General features: G+C 43.0%; 1 protein-coding gene across 14 annotated transcripts in view; it reads left to right on the plus strand.

Annotated features, from left to right (window-relative positions):
- LOC144510648 (trinucleotide repeat-containing gene 6A protein-like) overlaps positions 1-26,500 on the plus strand; it is a 162,233-nt gene that overhangs the window by 122,615 nt on the left and 13,118 nt on the right. For 6 of the 14 annotated variants that reach the window (XM_078240306.1, XM_078240308.1, XM_078240309.1 and 3 more), the window contains 13 exons: positions 3,855-4,061; positions 4,932-5,098; positions 9,494-9,574; positions 10,408-10,456; positions 10,643-10,785; positions 11,345-11,512; positions 12,794-12,931; positions 13,779-13,925; positions 15,032-15,106; positions 15,854-16,295; positions 16,883-17,032; positions 17,251-17,427; positions 22,681-22,821. In XM_078240306.1, coding sequence (XP_078096432.1) covers positions 3,855-4,061; positions 4,932-5,098; positions 9,494-9,574; positions 10,408-10,456; positions 10,643-10,785; positions 11,345-11,512; positions 12,794-12,931; positions 13,779-13,925; positions 15,032-15,106; positions 15,854-16,295; positions 16,883-17,032; positions 17,251-17,427; positions 22,681-22,821 — 2,085 coding nt within the window. The remainder of the gene's footprint in view (positions 1-3,854; positions 4,062-4,931; positions 5,099-9,493; positions 9,575-10,407; positions 10,457-10,642; positions 10,786-11,344; positions 11,513-12,793; positions 12,932-13,778; positions 13,926-15,031; positions 15,107-15,853; positions 16,296-16,882; positions 17,033-17,250; positions 17,428-22,680; positions 22,822-26,500) is intronic. The other 8 variants (XM_078240313.1, XM_078240319.1, XM_078240316.1 and 5 more) reach the window with 6 other exon arrangements.

A 26,500-nucleotide genomic window follows, 5' to 3' on the forward strand; every position in this document is an offset into this window, starting at 1 on the left:
GGCTAATCATCTAATCTATACATCTTGGGGCACTAAGGGGCAATTTAATATGGCCAGCCTGCATATCTTTTGGACAGTGGGAGGAAACCGGAGCACCTGGGGGAAGCCCACGCAGAAATGGGGAGAAGGTGCAAACTCCACACAGTCACCCAAGGCCGGAATTGAACCTGGGTCCCTGGAGCTGAGAGACAGCAGTTCTAATCACCGTGCTACCCAGTAACACTAAACCACTACAGTTAGTGTCTGCAATAATGCATGCCTAAAGCCCATATGCAGATGTGCAGCCTAAGCACCTTGGTTATCAGTATGTGTCCTACCCATGCCCTTCAATCCTTCAACTCCAGATTGCTACATTTCTACACACACACCTGCTCTCCAGAGCTTTTCCAAACCACACTGCCTCATCACTGAATTCTCAGTCACATTTTGCTCTCTCCATTTGTCTGTGCCCATCTTTTAACCTTGTTGGGTTCTCTGAGTTGAGTCCTTTACATGAAGCATTAAATCAATTCTGAACTCATCCATCATTAACATTATCATAACATGCTTCCTTTTGTGGTGGTGCTTCAGACAGTATTGGATGTCTGTCGGAACAATGCAACTAACTGGAAGTATACCCAGAACTGTTGGCATTCAAGAGCAAGAGTACTGGTCTGCCTAAATAAATTGTTGCGACTAGAATAATAAGAAATATGAGCAGGAGTAGGGCATTCAGCCCTTTCAAGACTGCTGTACCATTCAATAAGATCATGGCTGATCTAATTGTGACCTTGAATATATTCTATGACCTAGCCTCCACTCCTTTCTCGAGTGGAGCCTGGGGAGCAGTGGCAGAGTGGTTAGTACAGCTGTCTCACAGCGCCAGGGACCCAGGTTCAATTCCAGCCTCGGGTGACTGTCTGTGTGGAGTTTGCACATTCTCCCCGTGTCTGCGTGGGTGTCCTCCGGGTGCTCCAATTTCCTCCCACAGTCCAAAGATGTGCCGGTTAGGTGGATTAGCCATGCTAAATTGCCCCTTATTGTCAGGGGATTAGCAGGGTAAATGTGTGGGGTTATAGGGATAGGGTCTGGGTGGGATTGTTGTCAATGCAGGCTCGATGGGCTGAATGGACTCTTTCTGCACTGTAAGAATTCTGTGATTCTGTGAAGAGAATTCCAAAGATTAACAACCACCTGAATAATATTCAGCTCCTTTTATTCTTCCTACCAAAGTGTATAACTTCACATTTTCCTACATTATATTCTATCTGCCAAGATTTTGCCCTCTCATCTAATTTGTCTATATCCCTCTGTGGACTGTCACCCTTGCCACTTGCCTTCCCACCTATTTTTGTGCCATCTGCAAACTTGGCAATAGGACATTCACTTTCCTCAGCCAAGTTATTAAAATATATTGTAAATAATTGTGGCCCTAGCATTGATCCCTGTGACACTCCACTTGTTACAGATTACCATCCTGAATGTGCCCCTCTTACCCCAATTCCGTCTTCTATCAGTTAGCCAATCCTCTGTCCATGCTAATATACTACCCCCCCCCCAACACCACGGGCTCTTATCTTATTAAGCAGCCTTTTGTGCAGTATCTTAAACGCTTTTTGGAAATCCAAGTGTAATACATCTTCTGTTTCCCATTTATCGATCCTGCTCGTTACCACTTCAAGGAATTCTAATATATTTGACAAGTATGGTTTCCCCTTCATGAAGCCACACTGACTCAAATTTCTAAATGCTTTGCTATTACATCGTTAGTAATGGAATCTTAATATTTTTCTAGTGATAGAAGTTAAGCTAACTGGCCTATACTTAGCTTATTTTCGTCTCCCTCCCTTTTTGAATAAGGTCTTACATTGGCAGTTTTCCAATCCTCTGGGACGTTTCCAGATATTAAGGATTCTTGGAAGATCACCACCAGTGCATCCACTATCTCTAGCTATTTCTGTTAATATCCTGGGATGCAACACATCAGGTCCAGGGGAATTATCAGCTTTTAGCACCATTCTTTCTCCTCTGTTGCTGTCAGACCTGCTGAGATTTTCCAGCAACTTCTGTTTTTGTTGTGGTCTTTAGCACCGTTGGTTTCCTTATACTTTTCCCTAGTACTTCCCTTATTTGTTGGTGCACTCTTGTGTTTGTAAGGTCTGTGCCTGCCTTTCACTCTCTGGTTATCATTACTTGTATTGCTATCCTGTACTAATGCCTTTCTTATACACAGAGGAATAATCATTCATGCGAGAATAAAAGAGTCACAAGGTTAACTGAACATTATAAAGCTGGATTCTTTGAAAGAAAGTGAGGCATTTTGAAAGGAAGGAAGGAGGGAGTGGGAGCTGTTTGAAGTTTTGGTTTGAATTAATGTGTGTGGAAGAAGTGTGGAAGCCCGTCTGAGAGGCTCAGCAATCCTGTTTGGTGGTGTTCACATTTGATTCCATAGTAGCACGTGTGCCCATTGGGTGAAAATTAGCAGAGGTATCGTCCTCCTGAGGAGTAGAGAGGTGCAGGCGGTGTGGAGGGGAGACTAATGACTTGTCAAGTTATTCAGAGTTCACACATTTTGGAAGTTACACAAGTTGCATTGGACCTGTCATGGTGGGGCATGTTCCAAGTAGAACAGAATCTAGACTTCTTAAAACATGCACTGTAACACTAGTGTTGGTAAGTGAGGTGCCTTTAATCACTAGCCGAATCTGATCTGTAAATGTCCGTTATTTTGTGATGAATGAAGCAGCTACTTTACTGTAAACCCCTTGCATGTCTTCACCAGGCCTTTCTGGCTGCCTAGTTAATATTTTACCTTGATGTGGGAAATGATACCATCTAGAGGGATCCATTCAGATTGCAAGTAGAGCTGTGCATTGGGAACAGAGTTGGTAACACTGGGAAAGCACTGACCCCCTCGGACAGAATATAGTTTTTGTATTTTAAATTACAACAGTCTTCTAACATACTTGCTACATGTATGAGGGAAGATTTAATTGGTTAATTGTACATGCAGTTGACCACTTGACTCTTAGAAATTTTGAATAGTTACAACCCAAGATGAAAGCAAAATACTGCGGATGCTGGAATCTGACACAAAAACAGAAAATGCTGGAAAATCTCAGCAGGCCTGATAGCATCTGTGAGAAGAGAATATAACCAACATTTTGAGTCTAGATGACTCTCCATCAGTGCTGAAAGCGAAGAGAATCAGCAGAGATTTATACCATGGGTGTGCGGGGGTGGTGGAATGGGACAAAGGGAGTGCAAATGAGTATACAGATGACTGAAAAGATACTAAAAGTGTCCATTTAGTGACCAGAATGCGTGAATGGCAGAACAGAGGTATAGATGGTTAAGGGACTGACTGGGGATTATGGCAGTTGCCCTGAAGAGGAAAGGGGGGCCTAATTGGCCCATCATGTCTCTACTGGCGCTTTGCGAGGGCAGCTCAACTAGTTGTCCCCTGCCTTTTCCTCATAGTCCTGCAGATCTTTTCTCTTCAGATAATTATCCAATTCCCATTTCATTGCCGTGATTGAATCTACTTTGCCTCACAGGCATGCATTCTAGCTCCTAACTGCGTGTTGTTGTAAACAAAAGAAAATGTTGCCTCAGGTTCTTTTCCCAATCACGTTAAATCAGTGTCCTCCGATTCTCCACTGATGGGAACAGTTTCCCCCTACCTACTCTCTCCAGATCCCACACAATTTTGAATACCTCTTTCAAATTTCCTCTCAACCTTCTCTACGGAGAACAATCCCAGCTGCCTCAATCTATCCTCTTCATTTTGGCACTGGAGTGGAAGAGCAGCTTGTGTTGACAAGGATATCAACTGGGCATTTTTTTTTTTGTTCTTTTATTTTTGTTTAATAAAGGTTGGGGAGAACCTTGCAACATTCAGACAAAACCAGAATCCTCTTGGGGAGAACCGCCTGCTCTAACCGCAACAGTGGACAATGGAACCGCAGCTTGGGGTCAACCAATGGATACAGGAACCAGCTGGAGAGAGCCGGTTAATGACAGTGCTGGTACCTCTGGTTGGGGCAACACCCCAGCTGCCCCACCACCTCCAAATAGACCTGGTAAAACACTCAACACTTTCTAATTTCAACACAGGTGTAAATTTGGAGCATGGGTGTGATTCATTCATTATGCATTGGAGCCTTGAGTAATGAGTTCCATCACTCATTTGGTTTGTTAAATGTAACATAGTATTTTGTTTGTTCCTTAAGTTAACAAGTGCACCTTGCTCTGTTCATCTAAAACCCTTTTCTGCCAATGGCATGGATTCCATTCTTTATGTTTGGGTGGATGTCCTTGCTACTTAACCACAAAATGGTACTAGTTTGAGGTTTAAATTTGCTATCAGACATTGTTGCCCCACCCCTCTCTGTGAATTCTTTCCCATCTTTAGGTTTCCCCAGTGTTAAAAGCCCTTTTCTGTTTAAGTACATGTTCAGGCAGCTTGCTCTTAAGGCCCTGCAAATATCAAGACTATCAGGGCACTGGTTAAAACATAGTCAGCCTTTGTCTTAGTCCCTCTGACAGACAAAGTGCCTTTGTTGCCCCTCTTCCAAAGACAAGATCTGCGATTTTTGAATGTCCTTCAGCTTCTGGTTAAGGTTGTAAAAAAAAATATATATATATATATATATATATATAAATCTACATATTGTTCTTGTGTACAGAGTTGCAAGAGCATCCCTGCAAGGCATGTTATGGCATATAAGTATATTGGGTTGTTGACTGACCTTCTGTTTGGGTGTTTTAACATTCCTGCATGGCATTACCAACTGGATGACCATCATAAATTTTGTAAAATATTACTGTCATCATAGTCCAAGACCAACATTGCTTAGAAATGTTCACATCTTTATTTCTAAAAGAGGGTGGGAGATAAATCCAGACCATAATTTTCTCAACAGTTGTATTCAGTGATGTGTTATTTACAGCCCCCAAACCTATGCAAGATGGCTGGGGTGATGAGGAAGCATCGGTGTCAGGATCTCGTCACTCCAGCTGGGAGGATGAGGAAGGGGAGTCGGTGATGTGGAACAGCAACATCTCGCAGGATAACAGCTCCTCTTCAAACTGGGCATCAAAAAAGATGGCTCAAAAGGTAGGCTTTTTTGCCAACCATATTGCTTACAACTAAATCACTGACCTCAAAGATGTACTGGGTGCTTGGTTTTATTCCTCTTTATTTTTAAAGCACTTGACTTTTAACCTTGCTCAGAATCTTCCTGTACTAGTTAGATTTTTACAAAAAGTACAGGGCTTTGGTGGTACCACATCTGGAGTACTGTGTGCTGTTTTAGTCTCCATATTTAAGGAAGGATATACTTGCATTCAAGGCAGCATAGTGAATGCTTGCTAGATAGGTCCCTGGGATGAGAGGGGTGTCCTGTGATGAAAGGCCGAGTAAATTGGATTTATATTGTCTGGAGTTTAGAAGTGTGAGAAATGAATTAATTTGTGGGCGGCACAGTGGTTAGCACTACTGCCTCACAGCTCCAGGGACCTGGGTTCGATTCCCGCTTGGGTCACTGTCTGTGAGGAGTTTGCATATTCTCCCCTTGTCTGCGTGGGTTTCCTCTGGGTGCTCCAGTTTCCTCCCACAGTCCAGAGATGTGCAGGTTAGGTGCATTGGCCATGCTCAATTGCTGTTTAGTGTCCCAGGATGCGTAGGTTAGAGGAATTAGCGGGGTAAATACACGAGGTAAATCCTTATCTGTAAATATGTTACGGGGAAAGGGCCTAGGTGGGATTGTTGTTGGTGCAGACTCGATGGGCCGAATGGCCTCCTTCTGCACTAAGTTTTCTATGATTCTATGAAACGCACAAGATTCTGATGGGCTTAATAGGGTAACACACAAGACGCTGTTTCTTCTGGCTGGAGTATCTAGGATACTGGGGCACAGTCTCAAGATAAGGAGCCAATCATTTAGGACTGAGACGAGACATTTCTTTAGAATTCTCTACCCCAGATAGTTTTTGGATGCTCCAGCATTGAATATATTTAAGATTGTGTTTCAGGGAACAAAGCAATATGGGGTGTGGGCAACAAAGTGGAGTTAAAACCAAAGTTAGGCCATGCTCGTGTTGAAAAATGGGGTAGGCCATATGGCTACTGCTGCTCCTGTTTCTTATGTTCTAAAGTAATATTGTTTTAAACATTTAAACCAAGTTTATGATGTTAGCTATAACAAATTTAAAATTAGATAGCTATCAGTTTTATCAGCTATCCAATTTTAAAAGTCACTGCAAGCACCACTGTATTGCTGTAAATGACATTGCATTGGAGTCCAATCCTGTGATTTAATCAATTAACTGTTCACATTATATATTGATGATTTGGAAGAGGGAACTAAATGTATTATCTCGAAATTTGCAAATGATACAAAGTTGGGTGGGAGGGTGAGCTGTGAGGAGGATGCAGAGTTGCTTTAGTGTGATTTGGAAAGGCTGAATGCATGGACATATGCATGGTAGATATAGTATAATGTGGATAAATATAAGGTTATCCACTTTGATAGCAATAATAGGAAGATAGGTTATTACTTGAATGGGTGTAAATTGAGAGGTAGATACTCAGCGGGACCTTGGTGCCCTTGTGCATCAGTCGCTGAAAGTCGTAGGTACAGCAGGCATAAAGAAGGCAAATGATATGTTGGTCTTCATAGCGAGCAGATTTGAATATAGGAATAGGGATGTTTTACTGCAACTATGTAGGCCCTCACCTGGAGTATGGTGTGCAGTTTTAGTATCCTTATCTGAGGAAGGGTGTCCTTGCTATAGAGGGAGAACAAAGAACAGTACAGCACAGGAACAGGCCCTTCGGCCCTCCAAGCCTGAGCCGATCATGATGCCTGTCTAAACTAAAACTGTATGCACTTCGAGTCTGTATCCTTCCATTCCCATCCTATTCATGTATTCATCCAGATGCCACTTAAATGTCGCTATCGTTCCTGCTCCCACCACCTCCCTGGACAGCGCGTTCCAGACATTCACCACCCTCTGTGTAAAAAAAGCTTACCTTGCACATCTCCTCTAAACTTTTCCCCACGCACCTTAAGCCTATGTCGCCTAGTACTTGACTTTTCTTCCCTAGGAAACAGAATCTGACTATCCACTCTGTCCATGCCACTTATAATCCTGTAAACCTCTATCAAGTCACCCCTCAACCTCCGCCGTTCCAGTGAGAACAAACCGAGTTTATCCAACCTCTCCTCATAGCTAATACCCTCCAGACCAAGCAACATCCTGGTAAACCTCTTCTGTACCCTCTCCAAAGCATCCACATCCTTCTGGTAATGTGGCGACCAGAATTGTAAGTAGTATTCCAAATGAGGCCTAACAAAGGTTCTGTATAGCTGCAGAATGACCTGCCAATTTTTATACTCAATGCCCCGACCAGTGAAGGCAAGCATGCCGTATGCCTTCTTAACTACCTTACCCACCTGTGTTGTCACTTTCAGTGATCGGTGGACATGTATGCCAAGATCTCTCTGCCTGTCAATACTCTGAAGGGTTCTACCATTTATTGTATAATTTCTTAATGCATTGGACCTTCCAAAATGCATTACATCATATTTGTCCGGATTAAACTCCATCTGCCATTTCTCCGCCCAAGTCTCCAACCGGTCTATGTCTTGCTGTATCCTCTGACAATCCTCTTCGCTGTCCGCAACTCCACTAATTTTTATGTCATCCGCGAACTTACTAATCAGACCAGCTACATTTTCCTCCAAAGCATTTATAGATACTACGAACAACAAAGGTCCCAGAACTGATCCTTGTGGAACACCGCTAGTCACAGTCTTCCATTCAGAAAAGCACCTCTCTACTGCTACCCTCTGTCTTCTATGGCCAAGCCAGTTCTGTATCCATCTTGCCAGCTCTCCTCTGATCCATGTGACTTCACCTTTCATACCAGTCTACATGAGGTACCTTGTCAAAGGCTTTACTGAAGTCCATGTATACAACATCCACCGCCTTTCCCTCATCTATCATCTTTGTCACCCCCTCGAAAAACTCGATCAAGTTGGTGAGGCACAACCTCCCCTTCACAAAACCATGCTGTCTATCACTAATAAGTCAATTGGTTTCCAAATGTGAGCAAATCATGTCCCTCAGAATCTTTTCCAATTTCCCCACCACTGACGTAAGGCTCACCGGCCTATAATTTCCTGGGTTATCCCTGCTGCCCTCCTTAAACAATGGAACAACATTTGCTATCCTCCAGTGCTCTGGGACTTCACCAGTAGCCAATGAGGATACAAAGATTTCTGTCAAGGCCCCAGCAATTTGCACCCTTGCCTCCCTCAGTATTCTGGGGTAGATCCCATCAGGCCCTGGGGACTTGTCTACTTCAATGCTTTTTAAGACACCCAACACCACCCCCTTTTTGATAGCAACATGACCCAGAATATCTACACACTCTACCCTGGGGTCCTCATCCACCAAGCCCTTCTCTTTAGTGAATACCGAGGCAAAGTATTCTTTAGTATCTCGCCCATTTCCTCTGGTTCCATGCATAGATTCCCTCCACTATCCTTGAGTGGACCAACCCTTTCCCTGGCATGCTCTTTACATACGTATAAAATGCCTTAGGATTTCCTTAATCCTGTTTGCCAAGGACTTTTCATGACTCCTTTTAGCCCTCCTAACTCCTTAAGTTCCTTCCTACGATCTGGGATCAAGGGGTTATGAGGGGAAGGAGGGATCAAGATATTGAATTTGATGATCAGCCCGTTTTTAAAGTTATTTGTTAGTGTGACAAGTAGACTTACATCAACATTGCAATGAAGTTACTGTAGAAATCCCCTAGTCGCCACACTCTGGCGCCTGTTTGGTTACATGGAGGGGCAACTTTAGCATGGTCAATGCACCTAACCAGCATTAGGTTAGGTGCATTGTCTTTCGGACTGTGGGATGAAACCAGAGCACCCGGAGGAAACCCATGCAGGCACGGAGAACATGCAGACTCCGCAGAGACAGTGACCTAAGGCGGGAATTGAACCCTGGCACTGTGAGGCAGCAGTGCTAACCACTGTGCCACCTTGATCATGAATGGCGGAGCAGGCTCGAAGGGCCAAATGGCCTACTACTCCTAGCTTCTATGTAACAGTCATGTTTCGAGTAGCTGTCAGTCTGTTCCAGTGCTTTACCTCTGGCCCCTCTCTTCTGGGATTGTATCCTTCAGACAATGCAGTGCAACATGTTGGAGGATCATTGCAAAGTGTCACATGGTGAACCTGTTCTCCCACCTCCGAATGCCCAGCCTGGTCTCAGATATGGATGTAGAGAGGGGAGGTGGGTGAGCAAATCATAGAGAAAAACGGTGCACACTTTGTGTCTCAAAATCAAATCATTCTCAGGTAGTTTGGAATGTCTGAGTGCGTGCCAATGTGACAAAGTATAATTGTTTTCCAAGGAGGATTTGGGTTTTTGAACCTGTTGGTTTTGGTTTCCCATCCCAGTGGCATATGTGACTAGTTTTGTTTCTCTATAGGGCATGATGAAAGGGGGAAGCAAACCAGATGATATGTGGATGAATCAATTAATGAAGCAATTCTCTAACATTGGATTTCCTGTAAGTACAATACAGTAATACTTCGGTTCTCTCCTTTTTCTCTCTCTCCCTCACCACCCCTTCAGTGTGCAGACAAATAGCTGACTGATACTGTAGGTGGGTCCTTATCATTCATGGTCCTGGCCAGACCGAGTTGGAGATTTTCTCTTTAAGATAGAGAGCCGGTGATGTCCTTTCTGTTCTGGTGCCCTGGTTCAAACTTAATTTTGAAGAGTTGATCAGAACCTCCTTGGACTGAAAGGATTGTTTGATTTTCAATCTTATTCTGAGGTTCTATCATGGCTCGAAAGTGCTTTGGGATTCTGAAGTGTTTGTGACAGGAATGGGATTGAAATATGCGATGTCTTAGCAGGAGCTGTGTTGTTTTGCTCACAGTAGTTCTTGCTTGTTAATGCAGTATGGAGTGTAAATTCTTAGTAGCACTGTTTGCTGACTATGTCAAAAACTTCATTTGTCATTTTTTTCTTCTTTTGAGAAACTACTTCTCTTTAGCTAGAATCCTATACTATCCATGTATTACCAAAGCCTGAGTGAGATGGTTGTGCTTGTTATCCAGCAGCAATAGGTAGTCATGCTTTGAATGACATTCACCTTCCCAACCCAAGGTACTCAATTCAGAGTTACCCTTTGCCATTGACATTCACTCACCAATTGTTCGATTTCTTGACCGCGAAAGACAGAAACTATTAAATCACCATCCTATAAACTGAGGGTGAGACAGTAACTGGGAATCAAAAAAATGATCTCCTAGGTTCCTATTGATGGTAATGCGGATGTGAATTTACTTGAATGTAAAGAACTCTGATATTTAAGATTGTTTCTGCATGTTACAGAGGGAGCCTGCTGAAGAAACCAAGAGCAATAAGACGGACATACCTGTTGGTAAGCTGATATTGCACTAAACTCAAATTAACATCCAGATTTCCAGCATCCGCAGTATTTTGCTTTTATTTCAAATTAACATCCTCCACTCACGTACAGCAATTTTCAGTTCTGAATAGAATCATTGTTAGCTGACCACACTTAAACAACAGTGAGCAAACCTGCCTGAACCTCCCGCCTTTCCAGGTATGTTAAGAGATAAGAGAATGGAGATGGACAAGCACGGCGTGAACATTGGAGAATATAATGGCATTATAGGCAAAGGACATGCTTCTCGTCCTCAGATTTCCAAAGAGTCTTCCATGGAACGCAATCCTTATTATGATAAGGTTAGTATTCCCTCCAGTTCTGGTTGTGTAGTAGAAAGAGATGGATTTTTTTAAAAATCGCCTTCAGCTAATTTTGGCAGACATGAGCGATACAAAAGTGAGATGAGGCTAATTTAATTCTGGGTGTGGCCATCACTACTGTTTATCGGAATTCCACTCTGGAAGCAAGGCTCCAGTATTAATTAAAACAGAGAACTACGGATGGTAATTAAACTCCAATCCGTCTTGGATTGTATTCGCTTTCTGTCATTTGTGTTTGAAAGTAAGGGGCTTGTCTTATACATGAGGAATATTGTGATTTACTCAAAATTCATTATCGTGCTCAAATGTTTTCCATTGTGTTGTGGCAATACTCACCTTGTGTGCTGTATTTGGCAGTAGTCAGCATTTGTAATGTGACTTTGTGCATATGGAATCCTTCTGTTGGTAGCAAGCCATTTAACTCTGCTTGTGGACTTCAAATAGATGCTAACCCTTCATCTCTTCTCTTGTTCCTGCCTTTCTGCAACTGATGGGCTTTCCGTTGTGTGCTTTTTCCAAACCCGCTTTCCCTCCCCAGCTGTCTTTGTCTCTGTCCAATCAAGATGGCATTATAGCAGAAGAGCCCCAAAACTTACCGTACATGTCCACACCAAGCGTGAAGCCTCCCCCTTCAAACAGTGCACTACCTAATCAGGCCTTTGGCTCAGTGGGGCTGGGCATTCAAAACTTGAATTCTGTTAGACAGGTGAGTCTGTTCACAACCTGCCGTATGCAGGTAGTCAACGGTAATGTGTCGAGAGATAACATTCGTTTCAGTGAAATATTCGGGATTGTTCTAAAACATTTTGCCCTTTGTTTTTGCATCGTTGTTTCTCTTGCTCTTTCTCATCCTACCCCAATTATCTTCCCAATGTGAAAACAGGCAATCAGTGTCTGATGGTGCTCCTTTGAGATGCTTGCTTGTAGATTCATGTGTGGCCTTCAATAGAATTCAATAGAAATTTCTTAAAATACTGGAGATCTAATATTTCACCTCAGTTCTGGCTATTTCTCCCACTTATAAGAAATCATGGGACAGACTAGCGACCAAAAGTAGAACTTAACAGCACAGAAAAGGAATATTTGAGCCAGTTCTGTTGTGGCAACTCAATAATTCCATTATTCTGGCCTTAACCATGCACGGTTTTTTTTAAAAATTGAAATATTTATATACTTCTCTTTTAAAAGTTGTTACAGATCCTGCCATTATTTATATTGGATCAGTGATGTCACGTGTACTCCACAAAGAACAGCTCCCAGATCCTGAATACAGACCCTCTGACACAGATCATGTAGGGATGCCTAATCAAGCATCCAGCAGCTATGGCACTGCGGTGCAGCCATGATCCTTTTTTCTGTGGAATATTCTACATAGATCATTGACGAGTTGAACACACACAATGCATTTGCTCAGCTAAATGTGCACATGGTTAGGGAAGTAATGATGTTGAGTGTAATTCACAATTTTTGTACAAAGAAGGAAATAAATTCTGACCTGTGCAAGAGATTCAAATCTGGAAGTTGGCGGAGGAAGGTTCATTTTTGTAGAATGGGTGCAAGATAGGTTAGTTAGTATCATTCCCCATTCCCTCCCTCACCACCATCACAGTTGAACTTCTTGAAATTAAATTAATTCAAATCATTTCTTAATATATTTAACATTTGTGATTTTTGTCGAAACTGACAAGATAGGGTTGATTGGGAAAATAGTTAGTGCAAATAGGAATTCAGGGATGGGTGAGGTTTTTTTTAAAGGTGCAGCTAAGGATAGGGGAGGAGGCTATGTTTTAATTTTTCAGAAGGAAACAGAGCAGGCAATTGTCAGTGTTGGAACTGTTGGTGTGAGGCCTGTTGAATGTTCAGTGCATTGCTATCTCTTGTCCTTCCCCACACTGACTCTGTCTGTGTGGGGCTTTCTGCTATGAAGCTGTGATGTGTTTAAAATCATGGATCTATGCTCTGATGCCGCTTGTGCTCTCATTTACAGAATGGTAATCCTAATATATTTGGCGGCAGCAATGCAGCAGCACAAGCCAGGGGCATGCAACAGCCTCCAGCACAACCTCTTAACTCATCTCAGCCTAATCTCCGCGCTCAAGTGCCTCCTCCATTATTATCCCCTCAGGTACACGAACATTAACGTAATTTGTGATTTCATTTACTGTTCAATACCCCACCTCTTTTTTTTTTGTTCTATTGAGTTAATCAGGCAAACCAGTATTCGATTGCTTGCCAAAGTTTCAACTTAATTCTTGGTGTGAGTGCCAAGCAGGTGTCCACCATAGTTGTGTTCTTTGTTATAATTAAGGTGGTTTGATATCTCTGTAACTCATTCTAAATTGTTTGGGGGCTTGAGGAAGGGCATGAGAGGAATAACTCCTAGCCATATATCGAAAGTATCTTTCCACTCATCTGCCTCTAGCTTTTGGATGATGGATCTACTGAATGGACTGTTGCATGCTTGGAATGCTGAACTTCATATGCATTCTGTAATAATTCTGAAATATGGATGTATATACCATAGTAGACCATACAAATTCCAAAAAGGCTTTGTTGCTAATGACTGTTAGTTGTGGTGGTGCTACGCTTCCCCCACTTAGTAGAAAGATAGTCTGGTTATGGATACACCAATGTCTGGGATGTGTAATAATAGGATGCATTCCCATGTCTCACTATATGGTCTGCATGGTGCTAGGTGGAGGGTACAAGGCACTCCAGCTCACGAATAAGTGTTGCAGAAGAGGGGATGAGAAGTTGTAGGGATGATTTGGCTTTTGAAAGATGATCCCTCAGGTTTGCATATTACAGACTTTTTATAACTTCCACAAGTTTCCAAAAACATGCGGAAGCCACTAGGACAGTAAGGTTAGCTGTTGTCTGGATACCTATTAATAACCAGGCAGAAGAGGAAAAGGTTTAAAAAACATTTGAATGTTGGTGGCCCATTTTAAAATTCTCTTCTCTTCTAAAAGGTTCCAGCATCAATACTGAAGTATGCAACAGCCAATGGGAGCCTAAACACTGCACTATTGAATTTTGGCCCCCAGCAGGTAGCCATGCTGAACCAGCTCTCCCAGTTGAACCAGCTGTCTCAACTTTCACAGATCTCCCAGCTACAGGTAAAGTGACAGTTTGCTTCTATGATCCTGCTGTATATGAATAGAAACAATGAAACCCATTAAATAAGTTAATTCAGAGGAGCAGTGCGATTTAGACTGAAAATCCCAGGTTCAATCCTTGATCTGTGCTCATCTCATTCAGGGCAGTGGTAAGAGTGCTGTCATGGATGTCTGTGGTTTGGATTGGCCTGGATTCATTTTCATTCAGTGGTCCCTGCTGGAAACTGCTCATGGTATTGAGTGAGGGCAGTGTCCACCGTGCTGCAGAGTCACCCGAGTTTAAATTGTCTGCTGAAACTCAAATAAGACACCAACACAGTTCAGAATTTGTAGAGTTGATTATTGGGGCAGAGGTGATTAAAAGGCAAGGTAAAGAAGTGCCTGTCAGCATTGTATCACTGTAGCAACCTGAAGCATTCAATAGCATTTATTGGTAATGAATAGTGGGCTTAGCTTATTCTTCGACTTGCAGATCACATATGTCTAGTCCATTCCTGGAGGGAACACCATTGCCACCCCCACCCCTTCCAAACACTAGAAAATAGCTGCAAATAGGACAGGTTGGAATTTGTGCTTAGTGTAATTATTCAATCCATCCCTCAATAGAAAGGTAGCAAGCACATTCCAGGTCCCTCAAACCCTCAACCCTGGGCTGAGAGGTACGACTGGCTCATCCCAGTGTAAATCAGACTGAGTGGAGTAAGGTGACCAAACGTTTCTCTCACTACTGAGATTCATTGCTTCAACTCTCAGTAAAAGCAAGCAAGGAAAAAGTATTTGCATCTAATGCTGCCATTGCAAAGTTAAGGAGAAAAATGTCCTTTCGGGTGTACGGACTTCCAGTTGACACTAAAACCAGGTCCTGGCAAATGACAGCAACCCAACTGTTCCCCAGCTGCTTCACTTCCAAGGCATCTTGCAGCATCGGGTTATTGACCTCCCCATGGGTCTCCGTATTCAATAGCTTAAATATCTTCATATGGGTCAAAGTTACAGAATGTGACAGGTTCAGCACCACTTGAGGACTAGGTTTTTGACGATGTGTGTGTGACCAGTTAATTATTGATTACTCAATTTACATTTGTACTGTCCTTTCTTACTATTAGCGACTGCTGCTTCAGCAACAAAAGGCACAGAATCAAAGGAACGTGCCTGGACCCATGCGTCAGTCTCAAGAGCAGGTAGAGTCTTCTGGAACATCCAATATTAAGCCTTAAGAATATTTGAGGGATCAATAGATACCTGATTAAATATACTTTGATTTCAGTAAAACAATGATTCAAGTTGGGATGAAATGTTCTTCTGTGTTCTGGTCAAACACGAGCTGAATTACCTGGTGTATACAATCTGGTTTGTACCCTGCCATTCTACAGAAACTCTCATGTTGTAGGTATTGCACTGAGGCCATGGTAGAAAGCAGTGGTGACTGGACTGAGGCTGGGGTGGGGGAAGGTGGTGGCTGCACTGGGGCCATGTTGGGGTGGGTGGTGGCTGCAGTGGAGCTATGGTGGGCCATTGAGGGTGGGTGGCTACACTGGGGCCATGGTGGAGGGAAGTTTATGGCTGCACAGGTGATGCGTGAGTTTGTTAATTTTGTGCTGGAGTCTCCTCAAACTTTATTTCTGGCTTTAGCACAAGCCATTTTGGTGGTCTTTTTTTAATAAACTAGACTTAAATATTGAACTTCACCAAACCCCCTGCTCTCCAAACTGTCATTACCTGTTCAGTTCACAAGAGCTGCTTATTTCAGAAAGGTCAAATCCTTTTCAACCCGAAAATTTCTAAAATCACTGGATTTTAGAATGTTGAAGTTTATGTTGCTGATATTTAATCTGGGCAGGGGCTAATGGTGAGTAGCAACAAGTACTAACTGGACCTTGGCATGTATTCCCACTAAATGCCTGTTTTTTCCCTCCCCACATGTTCAGGCTGCTCGTGTGCTCAACATGCAACAGATGCTGCAACACCCTCGTCAACTGGATACAAGCCTTCTGAAGCAGCAACCTCCGTCGCAGCCGCAGCCAATGCATCAGCCCTCCATGAAGCCCTTCCCGGAGAACCTCATGCCCCCCTCCCCTCATGAGCTGCAAACAAAAGAGCCGCCTTCGCTCAACTCATACAGCAGCTACCCTTTAGGTGGGTTTCCCCAACCCAGTCCAGGGCAATCTGATCCCATAGTGCCACAAGCTGCTCATCTTTCCCCCATGCCCTCGCACTATCCCTTGCCCAAAATGTTTCTTCCTGACAACAGCCCTAACCACAGCCTCCTCAGCCCTCCACTGTGTAATGCAAACAGCCACATACCAGGCTCACCTATCCATCAACATGCAGGGAGGAAACCTGCCACTCAAGAAAGGTCTATGTCAAGAGGTGAATAATCTGTTTGTATAATCTTTGGTTTACACACGTACCTGAATGAAATTGAAGGCGTCCCATTCATTCAACATCCACTGCTTCCCTGATACTTGGCAGTAACCTGGGCTATGAGTTCAGATCACACCACAGGCAGGTTGTTGAATTGAATTCAATAAAACTGTTAATTTATGGGCTGGCACCAGGGGGAAATAACCACAAAAAACTTGGCCAGTTTTTGGTCATGATTTTTTAAAAATTATACCTGGTTCACCACTGGCCTTTGGGAGAGAAAATCTGTCACAACTGCTTGGTTTGGCCCAAGTGCAACTGATGACAGGGTCAGGATCTGCCATGAATCTCTCCAAGATAGAATGGCCTGCTGACATTCATTAGTCACACTTAAAGGATTAACAAAGTACCAGTGAGCTGCTGTACTCTGAGTAACTATCTGAACAAGTCAGTGTCACTGGAAAGGAGTTGAGGGGGATGTTTATCATGTATGATTCTATGGTTCCTATGAGTTACATTTTGAATTTCCATCTTAATGTTATGTGTATGGATCTGTCCTTTGCATCCCGAACTCACTTGTTTTGCTTCCTTAGGCTTGAATCCAAACTTGAATGTACCCCTGGATTTCGGCAGTATTGTTAACCTGAAAGAGCCACAATCCCAACAGTCCCGACTGAAGCAATGGACTGCCTCAGAGAACCTTCCTGTTAATTCCTCTCTAGATCAAAACTCCAGCAAACATGGTAATGTACCATTGATTCCCTTACATATTTACAAGCAGGATATTAATGCAAACCCTCGGTCATTTGAACAGTATGCATCGCGAATCTCTGGATCATGGAATCTTGTGTCTTTACTCGTGACCTGAATAGAACTACTTTATGCAGATATTTGCACTGTCACCATCTTATTTTGCACTATTTTGTGAAGTTTGAAACTAAAGTACATTTTCTTTCCCCAGGTGCTACTTCAAGTGGTCTTAGTATTTGTTCTGGCAAGTTGCTTGAAGAATCTCCTTTTGGTCACTTTGACATTTCCATGAACTCTCTGGCCAGTCCTCCTGGATCTGTTGGAGATGGCTGGCCAAGTGCCAAATCACCCAGTGATAAGCTCTCTAGCAATGTTAATTGGCCACCAGGTAAGACATTGTGCACTCAGAAAGATTGAAACCGATGCCAGATGCAGAATTCTAAAATCATGATCCTCCTGTGACTTCCAAGCCTAATTTCAGGATTATGGGTGTTAGTGATCCAACCCCTAGTGGATCTGCAGAACTGCTCCGAATTCAATTCTATTTCTATGGCACTTCTAATGTGGTAAAGCATTCTAAAGTGCTTAGAATGGGCAGCATAAAACAAAATTTGACACTGCCACATTAGGGCAAATGATCAAAAGCTTGGTCAGAAAGGTAGGTTTTAGAGAGTACACATAAAAACATACATAGAAAATAAAAGGAGTAGGCCTTTTGACCCATCGAGCCTGCTCCGCTATTCATTATGATCATGGCTTATCATATTCAATACCCTGATCCCACTTTCTTCCCCCCCCCCGCCCCCCTCCATATCCCTTGATCCTTTTAGACCCAAGAGCTATATCTAAGTCCTCCTTGAAATCACAGGGCGTTTTGGCCTCAACTACTTTCTGTGGTAGTGATTTCCACAGATTCATCACTCTCTGGGTAAAGAAATTTCTCCTCCCCTCAGTCTTAAAAGGCTATCCTTTGTTCTAAAAGATTTATCCCTTACCCTCAAACTATGATCCCCTATTTCTGGACTCCTCCACCATCGGGAACATTTTTTTTCTGAACCTACCCTGTAATCCTGTTAGAATTTTATAAGTTTCTATGAGATTCCCTCTCACTCTTCTAAACGCCAGCGAATATAATCTTTATCGACTTAGTCTCTCCTCGTATGACAGACCTGCCATCCCAGGAATCAGCCTGGTAAACCTTCGCTGTATTCCCTCTGTAGCAAGAACATCCTTCCTCAGATAAGGACACCAAAACTGCACACAATATTCCAGATGTGGTCTTATCAGCGCCCTATACAATTGTAGTAAAGCATCCCTATCCCTATACTCCTCAATATGAAGGTCATCATACCATTTGCCTTCTTTACTGCCTGCTGTGCCTATGCACTTACTTTCAGTGACTCATGCACGAGGACACCAAGATCTAGCTGAGTATCCACCTCTCAATTTATATCCATTCGAATAATAATTTGCCTTCCTGTTTTTGCTACCGAAGTGGATAACCTCACACTTATCCACATTATACTGCATCTGCCATGCATGTGCCCACTCACTCAGCCTGTCCAAATTACGCTGCAGCATCTTAAAGGAAGAGAGGCAGGCAGGAGAGTTTTCGGAAGGGAATTTCCTAAAGATGCAATAATAGTGAAAAGGAAATGCAATAATCTGCCTCAGTTATCACATCTGGCATGACTCTGCTAACTATATGTGTGTATGGTTATTTGACCACTCTGTATTCTTTCTGTAATGCTCGGTTGGAATAACAAATGTCTGCCTTGGAATCTGCAGCAATATCTCATTAGGATTTAATTGTGTCTGTGCCTTGGTTATTTAATTCCCAGTGTATGTTAACATGCTTCAGCCCACTGTTATGCATATTTTAGTTTTATCTCAGATTACTTAGGTGTGTCAGTGGAACAAATCAAATTGTCTCTTCTGGGGCTTTGGTACATCTGCAGAAGAAGGGAAAGGGACAGATTAGGTTGGTGCGTGATGCCATTTTATTGTTCGTAATTGTTTGCTAGTTTAACTTGCCACATTAAAGAAACCAAATGCGACAGTGCAGAATTCCGCTCTTGTTGATGCACAGGTCTGATTGGATGTCCAGCCAATTGCATGGAGACTCTTTAACACCAAAAATATTGTAAATGTATGACATGTTAGACAATACCAGCTGTAATAGAACCATAGAGGCTTACAGTGCAGAATAGGGCCAATCATAATTGCCAACTCTGATTTATGTAGCACATAATCCTATTCTACCGATAATGCTACTAGAGAGTACTGAACTTTAACCATAACATGGTTGTGTAGCTGGGGCCTGCTGCTTGCAATTCCTACACCATGTGAGAGTATCTGGACACTGCATGTGTCTTGGGGGCCACGTACGTTGGAAGTATCTCCAACTACTTCAGCTGTAGCCCAAAGTTTCTGAGCTTGAGGGGCAGCTGGACTTACTGTGGAACATCAAGGAAGCTGAGAGTTTCCTGGATCATACATGCCAGGAAATGGTCACCCCACAGGTAGAAGGCGATCAGGATAGTAGATGAGTAGCCATCTGGAAGAGTAGCAAGTGGCAGGAAGTGCAAAAGTCTTTGGAATGTCTGCCACACTCAAACTGGCACTCAGCATTGGAGAGTGCTGTGAGTGATGACGCCTTGAAGTGCAGTTCATGCAATGGCATCAGTGGGCAAGGGGGCAACAGGAAAATAGAGAAATGCACCATTATCGGAGATTTCTTAGCTAGGAAGGCATGCACATGTTTTGGAGTGGTCATTGCGAATCGTGCATGGTATGTTGCCTCCCCGGTACTTGGTAAAGGATACTTTGGGGAAAGTATAGAATATTCTTCACGGAGAGGTGAGTGAGCCAGAAGTTCTGGTACATTGTCATCAACAGAATAAAGATGGCAGATATTGGTGTCCTATGGTCAATGATAGAATCCTCAGGCTCACTGGATTACTGCCAGTGAAAGAAGAAATAAGGAGATAAGGATCAATCTGTGTGGCTTGAAGAATGATCATAGAATCCCTACAGTGCAGAAGGAGGCCATTTGGCCCATCAAGTCTGCACCAACCACAATCCCACCCAGGTCCTATCCCCGTAGCCCCACGTATTTACTCTGCTAGTCCCCTTGATACTAAGGGGCAATTTAGCATAGCCAATCCACCTAACTTGCACTTCTTTGCACTGTGGGAGGAAACCGGAGCACCCAGAGGAAACCCACGCAGACATGGGGAGAATGTGCAAACTCCACACAGACAGTGACCCAAGGCCGGAATTGAACCTGGGTCCCTGGTGCTGTGAGGCAGCGGTGCTAACCACTGTGCCACCGTGCAGAAACGAGAGCTTCCGATTCTTGGAGCATTGGGACCAGTTCTAGAGCAGGAAGCATCTATTAAAAAGGGACAGATTGCACCTCCAGATTAGAACCGGTGACCTTGCGGGAAGATTAAGTGTGATAGTTTAAATTGGCACCAGCTTGCAGAAGTAGAAAAGAGGAATAGGTTGCATAAGGGAGCATTGGGTAGTACAGGTTGGGGTGGCCTGGGTAAGATGCTCTTTTGGAGAGTCAGTGTAGACTCGATGGGCTGAAAGGCTTCCTTCAGCCCTGTAGGGATTCTATGACAGGAAAAACTGTAACAAAACAATGGGTGATCCTTAAGGAAGAGATGTTTCAGGCACAGCCCAACAGCAGGGAGAACCAAAAGCCATCCTTAGTTGATGAGAGAGATTGAAAATATGATGAAACAAGAGGGTGTATGATGTATGTCAGGTGAATTCTTCATGTGAGAACCAGACCAAAAAAAACAGCAAGAGGGAATTAAACTGTTAACTGCAAAGGAAGAATGTGTAGGGTCACAGGGAGGTGGGGAAATGGCAATCGATGAATTGCTCATTGGAGAGTTGGTGTAGACACGATGGGCCAAATGGCTGCTTTCTTTGCTGCAACAATTCTGTGATTTTGTGACTTGAGGAAAATAAGACTTTCAAAGGGAAAGTATGAAAATAGAAAGGCAGTTAACATAAAAAGCAACCCAAAAATCTTCTATCAACATGTAAAAGGTGGCTAGGAAGAGATAGGGTGGGGCCTACTTGGGACATAGAAGATGATGTGTGCTTAGAGGCACAGGGCAAGGCTAGAATCTTAATGAGTGTTTGTATCAGTGTTTGCTAAGGAAGAGGATGCTGGCAAAATATTGATGGAAGTGGGGATGGTAGAAGTAATGAAGTGGGTGAAAATTGATGGACAGGTGTTCTGGAAAGGCTGGCTATGGCATGGATCACTCGCCTGGTCCAGATGGCTTGCGTTTCAGATTGCTAAGGGAAGTGCGGGTGGAAATAGCCGAAGGGCCATTCCATAATCTTCTATAACTATAGGGAGGTGTCGGAGGATTGTTCAAGAAGGGTTGTGAGGACATTCTTCGTAACTCTAGGCTGGTCAGTTAAACATGTGCTGGGTAAGGTTTTAGAACCAATGATCAGAGAAAAAAATTAACAGGCACTGGAAGAGGCTTGAGTTAATTAAAGACCAACTTTATAGATTATTATAGGCAAATTGTGTTTTGCAAATCTAATTGTGTTTTTGATGAAGCAACAGGAAAAGTTCATGAAGGCATGCAGGGCATGTTGTTTATATAGATTTTTAAAGAAAAGGTTTGACTGTCACATAAAGGCTCATTGACAAAATTGAGGCCCACGAAATAGAAGGGTCAGTCTCCGCTTGGGTAATTTACAGTCGTGTTAACCCCATTGTGTGAATTACATAGTTTTTCATTGTTTTAAACTTCCTATTTCATTTGGTTTATTGAGCCACAGGAAATCCTGTGGTTATCATGCAATCATAAGGGTTTCTTTCATAAGGGCGTGATGTTGGATAGAGTACAGCTGTGTCGGAGGTGCTTGCAATTCACTCAAGGCATGGAATGATTCTTTTCGAGTGACATCGTTCCAGCATCTGGTGTGACTGACAGCGTTAGTCCGCAGCCTGTAAAGAGCAGCTGTGAAATATTTTCATGTTGCTCCTTCCACAGAACCATGGAATGCCTACAGTGTAGAAGGAGGTCATTCAGCCCTTTGAGTCTTCAACGACTCTCCGAAAAGCACCTTACCAGGACCCCCCCCCCCCCCCCCCAACTAGTCTATTCCCATAATGCCACCTATTTACTGTGGCTGATCTACCGAACCTACACACGTCTCTGGACACTAAGGGCAATTTAGCATAGCCAATCCACCTAACCTGCACATCTTTGCATCAGCCTAATTTGCTATAATTAGGATAATGGGTTTGTGAAATGAAAATAAAAGGCCTGGAGCTGTAGGGTTGGGAGAGGAGGGAGGGGGAAATTTGAAATGAGTTCATTACACGTGGACTGTGCACAAGAAGTGGACTGGCTTTTTCCTCCAACCATTACATTCTTATAGTTCTTTAAAGTTAGTTGTTAAAAATAAATAAGAGAAGAAACAGACATTGGCTGGATCAACTTACCATCGCACTGAGGTCTTGGTGGGTTGTGTGTTCATACCCAGAGCTCTGTGCATTTAATTCTTTTTAATGGTTTCTCTTTTGGGAGTTTGTGTTTTCCCAGGATCTGCCACCCTCTTGAATACACAAATTCACTATGATTCTTCTTCCAACTAGAGTTTCGCCCTGGTGAGCCTTGGAAAGGTTATCAAAACATTGACCCTGAAACTGACCCTTACGTCACTCCTGGCAGTGTGATGACCAGTCTATCGATCTCCACTGCTCGGGACCTTGACCTCCTCAGGGACAGGAACAATGGTGAGTGTCATCCTCAATGTGTTCTTTCAACAGCTGCTGCTGTTTATTAGATGCCTTGACGGCAAACTGTCCCAAAACGCACAGGAGCATTAGAAAACAAAATATGACACCAAGCCACATAAGGAGGTATTGGGTCAGATGACCAAAAGCTTGGTCAGATAGGTAGGTTTTTTAGGTCTGTCTTGAAGAAAAGTGTGGTAGAGAGCTAGAAATGAGTTGTGAAGGAAGTCCAGAGCTTAGCCCAGGCAGCTTAAGGCATGGCTACCAATGGCAGTGTCAGTAAAATTAAGGTTGCTGAAGAGGTTTAAATTAGGTGAGCGCAGATATCTCGAGAGGATTGTGGGGCTGGATAAGGTTACAGAGATGGGGAGGGGTGAGGCCATGGAGGGATTTGAAGACACAGGTAAAAATTTTAAGATCAAGACTCTGCTTGGTCAGGAGTCAGCGTAGGTCAGTGAACACCTGGATAATAGATGAACAGGACTTGGTGTGAGTTAAGACAGAGGTAGCATAGTTCATAGTCACCAAGTTTATGGAGGGTAAAATGTGGGTGATTCCCCCAGGGATGCATTGGTCAAGTCTAGTTATGATAAAAGCATGAGTGAAGGTTTCAGCAGGAAATGAGGTGATGCAAGGACAAAGTTAGAGGTTGTGGTAAGCAATTTTGGTGCAGATATTTGATCAGAAACACATCTCGGGGTCAAATATGACACCAAGGTTGCTAACAGTCTGGTTTGGCCTCATACTATTGCGAGAGTGGAAGGAGTCAGTCACTGGGAATGAAGTTTAGAGCAAGGATTGAAAACAATGGCGTTAAGTCTTCTCAATATTTAATTGGAGGAAATGTCTGACCCTCGTGCGCTGGATGCCAGGTGAGCGGAACGAAAATTGAATAACAGTGGAAGAGTCGAGAGAGGTGGTGGTGAAGTAGTCAGATGTCGGCAGCGTACGTGTTAAAACTCTCGCTGTGCTTTGAGCCGATGTCACCAAGGGGAAGCATGTAGATGGGGAAATGGGGGGAAACCAAAGATGGGTCCTTTGGGAATAGTGGAGGTAATGGCGTGAAAGTGGGAAAAGAAGCACAAGTAAGGATAGTTTGCCTTTTGTCGCAGCTACATAGCTTGTCATTACCAACTTTGATTAGAACCCTTACAGTGGCGGGGGGGAAACCTTATTGGAGGAATTTCAACATGGAGTTCTGGGAAAGAGAGGCACTGATTTTGGAGGTGGCTGCTCATTCAAGTACTTTGGAGGGGAAAGGAAGGTTGGAGATGAGGTGATAATTTGCAAAGACGATGGGGGTCAAGGATTGGCTTTAGAAGAAGGGCTGAGGACAGCATATGTAAGGGAGAGTGGACAACACATGAAGTTCAACTGAAGGTAAATTGTTAAGTATTCTTTGTAAACTCCAGAGGCAATCATAGAATGGTTACAACACAGAAGGGTGGCTGTTCAGCCTGTCATGTCTGTGCCAGCACTCTGCAAGAGCAACCCACCTGTTGTAACTCTCGTGCCTTTTTGTAGCTCTGCAAATCTTTCCTCTTCAGATAGGCATCCAATTCTCTTTTGAAAGCCGTAATTAAATCTCCCTCCACCACACAGAGGCAGTGCCTCCCAAACCTAACTACTTGCTGCATAAATGAGTTGTTGCTCGTGTTATCGTTGCTTATTTTGCCAATCCCTTTAAATCAGTGTCCTCTGGTTCTTGATCCTTTTCCCAATGAGAACAGTTCCTTCCTATCTACTCTGTCCACCCCTCGTGGTTTTGGATAATTCTATCAAATTTCCCCTCTAACCGCTCCAGCTTTTCCAATCCAACCATCATAACTGAAACCCCTGATCCTTGGAACCATTCTCATGATTTTTTCCTCACTTTCTCTAATGCCTTCATTTCCTTTCTAAAGTGTGCTGCCCAGAACTGAAGGCAGTACTCCAATTAAGGCAGTGTTTTACAAATTTTATGACAAACTCCTTCCTTTTGTACTCTATGCCCCTATTTATAAAGCCCAGGATTCCTTTAAATTAACTGATCACTCAATCTGCCCTGCCACCATGAATGAATGATGTGTACATATACCCACAGATCCTCTTCTACACCCCTTTAGAATTGTACCCTCTCTTCATTCTCCTACCAAAATAAATCACTTAACACTCTGCTTTAAATTTAATTTGCCACTTACCACCTCTTCCACCAGCCTGTGTCCTTTTGAAGTTTAACGTTATCGTCGTCACAGTTCACATTCCTTCCAACTTTTAAGTCATCCACAAATTTTGAAATTGTGCCCTCTGCATCCAAGTGTTGGTACTGAGCGCTGGGAGACCCCACTATAAACCTAAACACAACTATTCAGTATTCTGTTTCTTGTCACTCAGCCTCTTTTATTCCACAAGTCTAATGTTGCACAAAACTGTTGAGGTATTTTATCAAAAGTCCTTTGAAAGTTCATGTGCACAGCATTAATTACTACTTCCACCTTTGTTACCTCACAAAAAACAGTGAGTAAGTTAGTTGAACACAATTTTCCCTTAAATCCATGCTGGCGTTTCTGATTTAGTCCACATTATCTGAATTATCATTCCTAAAGATTTCTACACCACCAGTTGCCTTGGATGTATCTCATCCGTTCTGGTGACTCAGCAACTTAACGTACAGCTGGCTTATCTAATACATCTTCATTTATTCTTAGCCCATCAGAGTCTCCGCTACCTCCTCTTTCACATTAACTTGGTCAGCATCATCTTCCTGGGTAATGACTGATGTTCAGCCATGCCCCTGTCTCCATGCATTAATCCCCTTTTGGGTCTAGAATCAGCCCCATTCCTACTTTTGCCACCCGTTTACTATTTGTATTCCTATAGAAAACCTTTGGATTCCCTTTTATGTTAGCTAATAATATCTCCTCGTACTCTTCTTTGCTTCTCTTTATTTTTTCACTTGCCCTCAGGATCTTCATTGTGTACACTGTGAGGTAGTGTAGGCAAATTCAGGGTAACGCTACAAATGACAGTGAAAGGATCTATCATACTGACTCTGATACTCAGTTATACTATCTACCTGACACCTATCATTTACACCCTTTTTCAGCTTCATCTTACTCTGTCTTTCATCTCCCAGGAACTCTGGATTTATTTACCCCACTGTTTCCCCTCTTGAGAATGTATTCAACTGTACCTGGACTATCCCCTCTTTAAAGGCAACCTTTTTGTTCTATTATAGTTTTGGCTGCCAATTTATCTGGGTCAGATCCTCTCTCACATATTGAAACTGGCTCTCCCCAAATCAAATATTCTTAGACTGGATTACCTTTTGCCCTTTTACATAGCCAACCTAAATCTTATGATACTATGATCACTTTCCCCTAAATGTTTGCCTATTGACACCTGATCCACCTCATTCCCTAAAACCAGAACCAGCAGTGCCTCCTTCCTCATTGGACTGGAAACATACTGCTGTGGGAAATTTTCCTGAACACACTCGGTGAACTCTTCCCCTCTTTTCCCTTAACAATATTACTATTCCAATCTCTCTCAGGATAGTTAACAGTCTCCCACTATATAATAACTTTATAATTCTTGCACCTCTCTGTTGTTTCAAATTTGTTCCTCAATATATTCCCAAACATTGGTAATCTGTAGAACAGCAATGTAATGGTACCTCTTGATTCTTAGCTCTAAGCAA

The sequence above is a fragment of the Mustelus asterias genome, chromosome 23, assembly GCF_964213995.1.
Source record: "Mustelus asterias chromosome 23, sMusAst1.hap1.1, whole genome shotgun sequence".
Lineage (NCBI taxonomy): Eukaryota > Metazoa > Chordata > Chondrichthyes > Carcharhiniformes > Triakidae > Mustelus > Mustelus asterias.